The sequence below is a fragment of the Ambystoma mexicanum genome, chromosome 3p, assembly GCF_040938575.1.
Source record: "Ambystoma mexicanum isolate Mex_15411 chromosome 3p, UKY_AmexF1_1, whole genome shotgun sequence".
In the NCBI taxonomy this organism is placed as follows: Eukaryota; Metazoa; Chordata; class Amphibia; order Caudata; family Ambystomatidae; genus Ambystoma; species Ambystoma mexicanum.
The window spans coordinates 565,280,070-565,293,311 of NC_090925.1; the positions used below are offsets into that span (position 1 = coordinate 565,280,070).

Consider the following 13,242-nt stretch of genomic DNA (forward strand, 5'->3'; position numbering starts at 1 on the left):
CCTTTCCTCACTGAATGGCTGGTGGCAGTGGTTTACTTTTAACTAACGTGGTGTTCATTTACCCGTGCTGCGTTCGCAGCTGCAGTAAAGCACCCAAGGGTGCCATTTTTGTCAAAATGGCCCAGTCTTATTTTTTCGCCATTTCTTTGTGGAAAGGTCCTTCTTGAGATTTACTCTGTGTGCCAAACCAGGTTTGGTCCCTTTGTTCGCATTGCCTTTGGCGGGATTCACAAGTGAAGCCTGCCTATGGCTCTAGGGTGTCTGGCAGGGTTAGGAAGTGAGGGAGGTGCCTGAAACTCCCTGTGCCTAGTCTCCTAGGAGACCAAAATGTACTCTGTGGTGATTGGCCAGCTGACTGTCCGGCAAGCACAGCCACACTACTGGGTGACTGACCGCTAGGCTGGAATGAATGGGAGAAACCTGAATAAAAGGCAAGGCTTTTGGCTGAGTCAACCAACAGACAAAGTAACCGAAGAAGAACTTGAAGAGGACTCCTGCTGCAACTCGTGGACCGTTGGTTTGCCCGGCAAAGCCCTGCTGCTGTGCTGAAACTCCAAATTCGTATCGACAGAGAAGCCCCTCCAAGGATGACTTCTCCCCTTGAATTGGTGGGACCAATCAACTCAAAAGTAAGGCACCTGGACATCTTCTCTGAGCTGGTTGAATTTCCACAGAGTTGCTGCTGGAAACCGAATAGCCAGGGAGAGGAACACCAGATTGTGTGTGTTGCTTTTAAATTGGCCAAGAGTTCCAGGAAGATCCTCCGGACTCCTAAGAAACAGGACTGACCGAGCCTGAGCCTCCTCAACAGAGTGCAGGACCCCAGAAGCAAGGAAAGCCCATCCCGACAGCCAGGAACCACAGTGTTTCTATTTGCGGTAGTCGCAAGGAGCTGAAACACTGAAGTGCCACTTGTTTGAAGATTGCCGGTTGCGGGCAGTGACCGTCCCATTGCAGTGCAGGTGTCCCCTGAAGTCCTCCCTCTTGTCCTCACGACTGAGGCCCAGGAACAGTGAGATCTGCAGAGCTGCAGAGCCATCTGCTGCACTTTTTCTTCATTCCAAAGGTACTGTAAAGTCTGAGAGAACGCACCTCTTATTGTAGAGTTGCTTGCATCTTCTACTACTCATAAGTCTAAAAAGCTTGTGGCCCTACATTGATTCTTCTTTTCTTCAAAGACTTCTTAAAAATTGTGCAACGACTTTTCTACTAACTACCAGAAGTGCTTCAGCTCATATAGACTTTTCCCCATTGACTTTGGTTTAACTTGTTACAGTGAGTGACTCTGCTTAGGGGATCCAAAAGTATTTGCCTGCTTAAGAATATTTGTGCTCGCTTGTTAGTTCTAATCTAATAACCTTTTCCTTTGACCAATTCCTAAGAAAGTTCTAAATGCTACAATATAATAATTATGTCCCCAGCACCCTAGCTATTGAAGTCACCTCAAAGTGACTGTGGGCCATCCCAAAAGGGTCTTTACTGATTTAGAAACTAGGAGTGTGTAGTTTTGAAGTGCATTTGTGTGTTGGTTTTATATTGCTCCCTTCTGAAGAAGGCTTATTCTAACTGATGAATAAATTAATAATTGTTTATTCAAGAAACCTTGTGTGTAAGTGTTTATTTGAATACTTGTCACTGTGAATCTCTGTGTAACTCCCCTACAGCTCACATTGACCCCTCTTGAGATAAGGCTGGCTGCTCAACACACTACCAACCTGTGTAGTACAGACTTATACCAAAGGTTGGGTTCCTATTGCCAGGAGGTCAGGGTTGTTGTAGTGCACACAAAGGGTACTGCATACAATCTTGCCTAACAATAAGTAGGGAAGGCAAGTCCACCTGAGTCAACTGGAGGCTGGGAGTAAACTGCAGACAAACTATAAACAGTGAGCAGTGGGAAACAGCCTGCTCTCAGCTCTCCTTTCAAGGGAGAAGGGCTCTTATGCAGGTGGAGCCCAGCCCAGTCCCAGCTCAGTCAGTCAGATGAATGAACAGCAGGAAATAGCCCGCTCTCAATGTATGTATTCCTAAGGTCTGTTCTATTGTGGGGTAAAGGAGATCCCTTTCTAATACTTTTATTTGAGTTTTATAGATTTGTATTGGTTGATATACTTGCCTGGTTAGCCCTTTGCAACCCCACTGAGTGGTTACACCTGTTTGTCTGTGTTTCCTGCTTCCTTGACCTCTTTCCTCTTGAACATTTTTAAAAAGGGAGACCGAGGCAATTGACTCCTCAGAATCGTTAAAAAAAGATAAGATTTGAAGGAATATTTGGACACAATATTAAGTTGCAAAAGTCAAGAACATCTTTCAGGAATTAACATGATTGCAGGGTAGACGTTATGTACACATTCCAACCCATAGGACTCAATGGGAATGGGGATGACGGAAGAACCGGCACCATTAATAACCGTGCCGGTGCTTCCCGGGAAGTTTGCGGGAGAGTGCCGCCCCGCTCGCCAGGTCAGACCTGGTGGGCGGGACGGCAGCCACCCGCAGACTCGGAGTGTGCTTGTCTGGTAACAACGATGCTGGTAGGGTTACCGGCACCGTTGTTACCACACCGAAAAACTCGTAATGAGGGCGAATTAAAAATGTGTCTGGTTATTGTATGTTATAGAGCATTTTATTTCTCCACAACTCTTACTCTCATTTTTACAACTAAAAAACTGTTATTCATCATACCTTTTTTATTTCTTTTTATTTTAGAAAATTACTGTTGCAGAATGCATAGAAACACAAAGTAAAGCAATGACATTGCTCACAATTGAACAGCTTTCATATCTGCTAAAGTTTGCACTACAAAAAATGAAACAGCCTGGGGTAAGTGTTTTGTTTTCGTCTGCATCGGTAGATGATTCCTTTGTTTTGAAGTAATGTACTCTCAATGGTGGACTATTTGTTTTATGTTACTACTACAATGAATGTGGTTTCACGAGTGTGAGAAATAACCCAACTGATGTGCTTTAATCCACAAAAAGTATGCATCGGGAACTTGAGTTGCCATTCCTCATGCCTCTCTGGCACGTTAAGGTTTTTGGGAGCATATTACATGTATATTCAGAATGATAATGAGAAATAATGAATGGGTGAGTGTTGGATAAATTGGCTGCTTTAGAGTGTGGTACAAAGAGATGAGTTGTGTGTGGTAAGGAGATTGAATGTGTGTTGATGAATAAGTTTGAGAGGCATCACCGGGAGTACAAACTTGTCTTAATAATGATAGAAAAGGTATTGTGTGGGGTCAGCAATGCAAGGCGGACAACTGTTAGATGATTGTTCAAAACATGCTTTTTTGATTGTATACCACATAAAGTAAAATGCCTCGCTAGCCCTACTCTGCTGAGGATTTCCCTGCCAAAGCCAAAGGGAAACACTCTAACACAGGATGTATGGCCCTCCCACAATACAACAAATAGACAAAGAAAACATATGGCAATTCATATAACATAAACAACGTTCACTGTTTTGTGGCAATCTCTCAGTAACCTGGGTGGATATCCTTCCCCAGGATTCAAAGTCAATTCTGCTCCAATGTTCAACCACAGAATAAAAGAGGAAATCCTTGGGGTTATGACAGTCTCCAATCATTTCTTGATTTTTCAATACCTAAGTAAAGTTTTGTTAACCGAAGTTCCAACAACAGCAAATCTTTTCTCTTTGATGAAATATGGACTTTTCCACTTAATCAAAATAGCACCAATGGTAATCCCAGCCACAATGCTTTCACTACTTTCAGCAATTAAAGAAGACTTGCCACAGTTCACTAGAAATGCAACTTCGAATGGATTGTGTCCTCCCACGTATTCCTCATCTTGTGATAATTCGTTATCTCCAGCTTTGCTACTACGGAAAAAAATATTCTCGGCAGAGGGCGCTGTGCTCGAGGTCGTGGCGTCGATTGTCCCTCAACGGACTCCGTACTCTGTCGACGTCACCAATGGTATAAATAGCTTGAGCTGCGCCCATTGCTTCAGTTCCGTTTTTCCAATCGCTTCGCTATCGAGAACAGCACGCTTCTATTTTCTGTGAAGAAAATGTCATCTTCAACTCCTTCGACACCCAAGACGGGGTTCAAGAAGTGTGTAGATTCTGGATCTAAAATGTCGATCACCGATCCCCACCGGATTTGTCTCTGGTGTCTTGGTTCCAGTCACCGAACCGACGACTGCGGTTCCTGTCAATCCATGCCCGAGAAAGCTCTTCGTGAGAGGAGAGGTAAACTGTCGGTGGGGAGGAAAGCCTTTAAGAAGGCTATTTCAAAAAGACATAAGAAAGCGAATGATTTGAAGGAATCGGATCGCCATAGGCACTCAAAGAGATCTCAATCTAGGAGTAGATCTAGACACTCTTCGCCATCATCTAAAAAAAATGAAGAGGAGACATAGATCTCCCTCATCATCATCTTCTTCTTCAGAGTCGACCGAAAAAATTCGATGTCCGACTAAATCGGATTCTCCCAGTAAGTGGGAAGAATTCCGCAAAAAGATGATGGAGGTTTTCGAGAATGCGGCCCGACCCCCTCGAAAGACCCTCGAAAAAGCCATACCCCTAAAGTCGCTCCATTGTTCGACAAAGGGAAGTCCAAGACTAACATGGCAAAGACCGGTAGCGTTGAGGAATCTAAAAGAACTCGAGTAGACGTAAATCTGTCGAAGACTCTTCGAGAGTCGAGCACTTCTCCAGTGCCATGCAAAAAACACAAGCCGTCGAAGACTTTGACGACTTCGTCGACGCCTTCGGCGTCGATCATTTCGACTCCAAAACCAAAAACATCCTCGAAGCCAGTATCGAAGTCATCTTCGAAGTCTTCGAAGACCCCTTCAACAGTTTTGAAGGATTTATCAATTCCTTCCACGCGGATAGTAGAGGAAGAAAGGAGATTCACTCCATTGCCTATATCAGACTTTTTCAAGTCTATGTCAGCAATTTATGAAGAATCTGCTTCAGAAGAGGACGAAGTTACTCCTCTTGGAGTTTCTTATGGTACAAGACAAGTTCCTGAGGAACTTATTGATCAGGAATCTAGAATGAGAGACCTGAGTGATACTCTACATTCTGCCAGTGGAATTGACACATCCCCAGAATTAGAGTTCGCCAGACCTGATCCTGCAGAGCATGCAGATGCTGGGTACAGGGGTCTTATGACCAGGGTAATTGGGTTGGGGTAATACTTCACCCATTTTTTAACAAGATGACATGACGGATATAATCGTCAAGGGACCTCAGAAAGATCCTGTTCTCTCTTTCCACAAGGCCCTTCAAAGGACTGTGGAGAAAAACTGGGAGAAACCGGAGAGTATTGCTGCTGCAGATAGCACTTTCCAAAAAAATATAGACCAGCTGGAACGGATCCTGAATATTTGAATAAACATCCGACTCCAGAGAGTTTAGTCATTCAGGCAGCATCCACTTCAAAACAAACTGCTTATCCAACTATCCCTCCAGATAGAGAGGATAAAAAAGTTGATGCCTGGGCACGTAAAGTTTTCACGTCAGGCAGTATGGCACTTAAGTCGGCAAATGTCACCTGTACCCTAGCCAGGTTTACCCATACCCTGTGGGACTGTATTTCGGCGGTGGCTGATCATATTCCCGAAGGTGAGGAAAGGGAAGGCTTCCTGAATATAGTTAGACGGGAAGGAGGCAATGGCGGAATGTCTCCAGTCTGGACGCTGCTGATAGGATCAGCAGATCCATGGCTGCAAGCGTTGTGCTATGCAGATTTGCGTGGTTGAGGAAGTCGGGGTTTGCACCAGACGTGCAAGCTAGACTCCTCAACATGCCCTTTGATGGCTCGAGGCTCTTTGGCAGAAAGGCTGATGAAAGCCTAGAAAAACTTCAGACCTCGAAAGCGGCAGCTAAATCACTTAGTGCCTCTATGCGCCAGCCTCTAAAACCCTATTCCGGCTCATCTTCCTGGAGGGGTCGTTCTTTTCGATACTACTCCTCTTTTGGTAGAGGAAGAGGACAGGCTTCTCAAAGGGGCAAAAGAAACTTCCCTCGTGGAGCACGAGGAAGAGGTGCAAAATCAGCCTCAGGAGCGGCATCTGTACCCTCAGCCACTCCTACAGCCGCATCCAAATCCCTCTGAGACCTTGTTGCACAAAACACCAGTGGGAGGCAGGATCTCTCAGCATCTGAAGGAATGGCGGGGCATTACCTCAGATGCTTGGGCACTGGAAACAGTAGCCCAAGGTTACTGCCTCCCCTTCCAAAAAAGGCCTCAGAATCATCCACCGGGAGCCAACTCTGCCAAAATTCCGGATCCGCTCCTGTTGCAGGAAATTTTAACCCTGCTAGAGAAAGGTGCATAGAACTGGTACCTGTAGCGGAGAGGAACAGGGGTTGGTACTCCCCATATTTTCTCATCCCAAAAAAGGACGGAGGACTGAGACCCATCTTGGACTTGAGAAACTTGAACAAGTTCCTCAGGAAGGACAAGTTCAAGATGGTGAGTCTTTCTCAGATCCTTCAGGCTCTCCAACTCCAAGATTGGTTGGTATCATTGGACCTTCAGGATTCTTACTTTCATGTGCCATTTCATCCAAAGCACAGAAAGTACCTGAGGTTCGCGATTGGCAATTCTCATCAATTTTGAGTTCTGCCATTCGGGTTGTTGACCTCTGACCGAGGGTTTTCACCAAACTGTTGGCGATTGTGGCAGCAAGCCTCAGGAGAGGGGCTATTCACATCTACCCCTACCTGGACGATTGGTTGATCAGAGCAAGGTCTCCAGAACAAGCTCAGGAACATCTTTCGATCACCTGCCACTTCCTCCACAAATTGGGCTTCTCCCTCAATTTCAAGAAGTCCCATATGATACCATCCCAGAAGCTCCAGTTTATCGGAGCAGTCTTGGACACTTCCTCGGGAAAAGCCTCGCCTTCCGAGGTGAGAGCTCTCCACATCCAGCAGATGGTAACAAAATTCCAGAATGCCCAACGTCTACCGGCCTTCGATTTTCTCAGGTTGCTTGGCCTCATGGCATCCTGCATTTTCCTAGTACCAGAGGCCAGGTTGAGAATGAGATCCCTTCAATGGGCACTCAGAACTCAGTGGTCCCAGTTCTCAGGGAATATGTCGGATCTTTTGCAAGTCTCGAATGCAGTTGCTCAGGATCTTCTATGGTGGGCTTGCAACGACAACATTCTGAAGGGAGTCTTTTTGGCAACCATGGCCGGAGATAACAGTAGTGACGGACGCCTCACTCACGGGGTGGGCATCACACACCAATGATCTGACAATCAGCGGTCGTTGGTCTCCATCGAAGTCCAAACTACACATCAACCTTTTGGAGCTGAGGGCAATCAGACTAGCTCTGAAGGCCTTTCTGCCCTCTGTACAGGTCAAGAATGTCCTGATAATGACGGACAACACGGTGGCCATGTACTACCTCAACAAAAGAGGAGGAGTAGGGTCACTACCACTGTGCAGAGGCAATGCAGCATTGGTTCTGGGCAATACGAGAAGGAATCTCTCTATCGGCAATTCACCTAGCCGGAGAGAAGAACACGGCGGCAGACGCTCTGAGCAGGCAGAGCACGGTCTCAAGTCCTTCTGGAGATCTTCGCCCTTTGGGGAACCCCTCAAGTGGATCCGTTCGCCACCGCGATCAACCGGAAGTGCGATCAGTACTGCTCAAGGGAATTTCCTCAGAGGAGCTCTGGGAGACGCATTCGTAGTGGAGTGGGAGTTTCCACTGCTGTGCGCATTTCCCCCAGTCCCTGTGATTCCTCAAGTAATCAGGAGGTTGAGAAAGTTCAGGAAAACCATGATCCTAATTGCCCCGGATTGGGCCAGGAGGACGTGGTACCCGGACCTTCTGGACATGTCCATCTGCCCTCCAATACATCTTCCGCAAAGAGAGGATCTTCTCTCGCAAGAGGAAGGTCGGGTTCTCCATCCAGAGGTTAAGACATTCAACCTTCACCCATGGTTTCTGAGAGGTTGAGATACAAGGATTGGGATCTTCCGGATGACGTAATGGAAATCTTGCTTTCGGCCAGAAACCAGCAACAAAATCTTGGTACCGATGTCGCTGGAACAGGTTTAGTAACTGGTGCAAAGACAAGGATGTGGACTCTTTTCAGTGTGGCACCCCCTAGCTAATCTGGGGCTCCAGATAGGAACAATCAAAGGATACCTTGCTGCGCTGTCCATTTTCAATCGCTCCTCGGAAGAGGTTTCATATTTCAAAATACCGTTAATCATTCAATTCTTAAAAGGGCTTACTAATGTATACCCTCCAGTACCTTTTCATGTACCAACTTGGGATTTAAATTTAGTAATAAAAATTCTTGACTTGCATACCTTTTGAGCCTCTGCATTCATGTCCATTGAGGCTTTTAACTCTAAAAACTGTTCTTCTTGTGGCCCTATCATCAGCCCGCAGGGTTGGTGAACTTCAGGTTCTCTCATGCAAACCACCATATACTATTTTTTATAAGGATAAGGTAGTCCTTGAAGTTAAACCTTTGTTCTTACCAAAAGTAGTCTCGGACTTCCATTTGTCACAAAAAATAGTACTACCAACTTTTTATCCTCCTCCTCATCTGGGCAAGGAAGAGGAGAGATTACACACACTAGATCCCAAGAGGGCTCTTAGTTTTTACATCTCAAGGATGGCTAAATTGAGAGAAGCTGACCAACTATTCGTGGGTTATACTGGTCATAAATTAGGCTGATCTGTTACAAAACAGACCATTTCCCGCTGGATCATATTAGCCATAGTTGAATGCTAAGATTAGCGGGAAAAGAACCATCATATGGGCTTCGTGCCCATTCTACAAGGGGAATGGCTACTTCTGCGGCTCTAAAGAGGGGAGACCCGGCAGCAGATATTTGTGCAGCTGCAACCTGGAAAACAATGCATTCTTTTGTTAAACATTATTGTTTGGATACTGCCTCCTCTAATGAGGGTTTATTTGCCAAGGCAGTTCTGCATTCTGTCCACGAAAACTGAAATTAATACTCCCGCCTCCAGAGTTGCTACTGCTATGGGAGCCTTTCACAAGATGAGGAATACGTGGGAGGACACAATCCATTCGAAGAACAAGTTACTTACCAACTGTAACGTTCTTTCGACTGGATGTTCCTACCACGTATTCCTCATCGACCCTCCCATCCTACCCCAAAGTACAGTTTACGTTTTCTTACACTTTCCTCTCACGAAGAATGTATCGGTCATGGGGCACGCCTGGGTGTTCCTCCTATATGTTTCATCGAAAAAACAGAACTGAAGCAACGGGCGCGGCTCGAGCTATTTATACCATTGGTGACGTCGACAGAGTACGGAGTCCATCGAGGGACAATCGACGCCACGATTTCGAGCACAGCGCCCTCTGCCGAGAAATTTTTGTTTTCCGAAGCAGCGAAGCTGGAGAGAACGAATTATCACAAGATGAGGAATATGTGGGAGGAACATCCAGTCGAAAGAACGTTACAGTTGGTAAGTAACTTGTTCTTCTATCACAATTAGAGAAACATTGTTATTGGTTAACAATTAGAATATCTTCAGTCACAGAATTAGGATTCACAATAGGTAGATTTGTCAGGATGACTTCACAGTACGGCTAATTCCACTTCACTTCAACTTAGTTTACCATGAGAACAGTCTCCTTTGCCTCATAGTGCTCTACTTTGTTTCGGCTCCTGCAATGTTCCATTCACTGACAACCAGATATACCACCACAGCTGCAGTGCTTTGAACTACTACCACAACTTCAGTAATTTTGACTTCAAGACAGTTTTGGACAAGATTCACTTTCAAGCACCTCAACAGCTCCAAGTAGGCAAGGCACTCTTCTGTCTGCCACAATTTCAACCTAGGTTTGCCTTTCACAGTCTTTGGCAATGTAGGTTGTGTCAACTTCACAATAATCTTTACAAGCAGCCAATTCCCCTTCCCCAATTTTGCCTTCACCTTTCTGCCATCTGTTAGTCAAGAAATTACCTCGAAGGGATTATGGGACTCGTAGTCCCCAACAACAAAGTTAGTGCTCTTAAACTGATCTTTAAGGGTATCTGTTAGGACAGTATTTCTGAAGTTCAGCTTTGTAAAACCATTCAACTGAGACAGTACAAGACTCCACTCTTAGTATAGGGCTGTACCACCCGGTAGCGTAGACAGAGCAGCCAGGTTTATCTTAGGAGGGAGAGAGGGCTGTAAAATCAGTACAAATTAAATTGTAACACAAATGGTCCAAAGAAACACTATGTATGTAACAAATAAATGATTTAATTAAATACAGGTAGGCCCAGATAAATCTAGTGGTAATTAAGTACTATCACACACTATATGTAATCACAATCCTCAAAACACAACACTATACATGAAGGTACACAGACCAAAGTATACACCTTATTTGGAACACCTAACTGTAGTTCTAGGGAAGTCTCTTCATACACATCCAGTATGGGTCGCACCTATTCTTGGGGAGTAAAAACCAATGGTTACTTTCACAATTACGTACAGTAATGCAAGGGCAGTAGACCCTACCAGTTGTACAGTGACTCTCAGTACAAATCACATAATCAGTCAACTGGACATTACACATCTTGTGAATAGTGGAACACTTATTCCAGGTACAGTAAAAACCCATAGCCACATTTGTGATAACACCCAGTTATACTAGGTGAGTAAAACCTAAGGATGTAATATTCAATTACAGGTGCTTTTGAGATCAGTGAAACACAGATTGAGATAAGCAGTAACTCTTGCAACTTATTTTTGGGATGGCACACAGCTCACTCAAGGTAAGTAAAACCCATATACTTTTTCAATCTCAGAAGCAGTCCAGGTTAGATCTTGCCCAGCTTTACAAGTAACTGATGTATGACTTATAAGGGACAGTTAGAACCACAGGCTCTGGGTTAGATAGCACAGGGAAAGTAAAACCCAATGTTACACTTCACTGAATGACTTAAAGTTATTCTAGGTAGCCAACAACCTAATACAGACTTATTCTGGACAGGCTATCAGCAAGTCAGCGGAAACAAGACCCAGTTGGGGGACACTCATACAATTATCCTAACAGGACTATTCTGGTGATACTAACGCATTACTTTTGGGAAGAGGCACAACTAATCACAGGATAGTAAAATACCTTCACATCTACTTTCTATTAGAATGGCAAAACAGTTTCTAAGGAAAGAAAGATGTTAACCATACTTTTAAGAATAGTGCATCACGCATCCAAGGTAAGTAAGAACATTTGTAACTGTTCACTCTTAGAGTTACAGTTACAAACCAACTCTTTTACAAGTAATTAACTTTTAAACACTTATTTTCTTTTCTAGGCAAAAGGCCCAATCTCTTAAATGTCTTTCCCTTATTCTTGGAGCATGAGTGTTCCCAGTGGCAGAAGGGGGGTCACTAGTATCTGGTGTCCAACAGGTAGTGTCAGGATAGGTTCTTAAGTAGCAAAAGTCAGAGTTTCTTAGGAAGACTGGGCAAACAGGTGAGTACTTTACTTCTGAGTTGCAGAAGACCCCCTAGCAGGATTCTAGCAGTGGGACTGGGTGCACTGGATGAGAGGCCTCCCCATCGCAGAAAACACCCCACAGCTACACCGAAATCCCAAGAGACTTGAGGTAAGTACATATGATATGATATGATATGGCATTTGTAACGCGCCTATACACAAGTGTTTCAAGGCGTGACAAGGCAGGGAGGGGGGAACAAGGGGAAGACGGACAACAATCCTACTAGGCCAGGTGTCATTTAGATTGCGCAAGTGCAGGGGTAGGGGGGAGGGAAAAAGGGGAAGGGGAGAGGGGGAAGTGCAGGGTAAGTAGAATAAAAATAAATAATAGGGCAAGCTGGTGGCAAGTGCAAAGTAAGTGCAGACAAGTGCTGGGAAGGGGGGCTGTAGGGATACAGAGACAGTCCCGCAGTGCAGGGGTGGCCAGGGAGGCAGTGCAAGTGGAGAGTGGCTGGGCCAATGACCGAGGTCGGTGAGAGTGGCCCAGTTGCAGATTCAGTGCAGTTTCAGTGAAGAATTTAGCAGGGGAGAGGGAGAGAGCAAGCAGAAGCAAAGGGGAAGGTTTTGAGGTGCTTCCGGAACCGGAGATGGTTCTCATCAAGTTTCAGGGAGGCAGGAAGGCTGTTCCAGAGGGAGGCCCCTGCCGCGGAGAGAGATCTACCCCCAGCTCGTTGCTTCGAGAAGCGGCTGACCCTGAGGGAGTTGGAGACGGATGAGCGAAGGGCTCGGGAAGGAAGATATTTAGGAAGAGAGAGTTGAAGGTATTTAGGTCCCAGGCCCCAGAAGGCCTTGTGGACAATGCAGAGGGTTTTGAACTTAATCCTCGCAGCCACAGGGAGCCAGTGTAGAGATTTCAGTCCTGGAGAGATACGGTCCCTGGGCTTGAGGCCAAGGAAAAGTCTTGCAGTCCTGTTCTGGATGAGTTGCAGAGGGCGGAGAGTGGAGGCAGGAAGATTAAGATAGAGGCTCTTACAGTAGTCCGGCTTCGAGAGAACCAGGGCTCGGGAGACAGTGAGCTTCTGGGGGAAGGAGAGGAAGGGAAGAATATCTCTGAGGAGGTGCAGCTGGTAGTGTGACTTCTTAGAGACGTCAGATATATGAGGAGAGAAGGAGAGTGTGGAGTCGAAGATGACCCCGAGGTTTTTTGCCTTGCAGGTAGGAGAAGGAAGAGGGCCAAGAGAGGCTGGCCAGAGAGCTTCAGGGAAGGAGGGAGTGGGTGTGCCGATGAGTAGAATCTCAGTCTTAATGGCATTAATGCAGAGGTCATTGGCGGCACACCATTCCTGGATAGCAGACAGACAGTCAGAGATGAGGGAAGGAGAGGAGGCGGCCGAGGGTAGCCTGAAAATGAGCTGGGTATCGTCCGCATAGCACTGAAAGTTGGGGCAGAGAGCGGGGATGCGGTGGGCAAGGAGTGCCAGATACTGGTTGAACAGCCAGGGAGAGAGATTAGATCCCTGGGGGACACCACAGGAGAAAAAGATGTCAGAGAGGAACGACCCCAGCTGGACCTGGGAGGGTCGATTGGAAAGGAAAGAGGTCAGCCACGCCAGAGCCTGACTGGTGATACCCAGGTTATCACGGAGACGGTTGAGCAGGATGGCATGGTTGACAGTGTCAAAGGCAGGAGAGAGATCGAGCAGAATGAGAACACACAGAGTGTTGGAGTCGAGGTTCGAGAGCAGGTCCTCACGGATGTTCAGGAGAGCAGTTTCCGTGCTTCTGACAGCTCTGAAGCCAGATTGATGGTCATGAA

At 46.0% G+C, this 13,242-nt stretch overlaps 1 protein-coding gene across 5 annotated transcripts in view; it reads left to right on the forward strand.

Annotated features, from left to right (window-relative positions):
- Positions 1–13,242, forward strand: part of ZMYND8 (zinc finger MYND-type containing 8) — a 1,749,249-nt gene that overhangs the window by 247,998 nt on the left and 1,488,009 nt on the right. For all 5 annotated transcript variants that reach the window (XM_069651296.1, XM_069651297.1, XM_069651293.1 and 2 more), the window contains exon 5: positions 2,710–2,823. In XM_069651296.1, the coding sequence (XP_069507397.1) occupies positions 2,710–2,823 (114 nt within the window). The remainder of the gene's footprint in view (positions 1–2,709; positions 2,824–13,242) is intronic.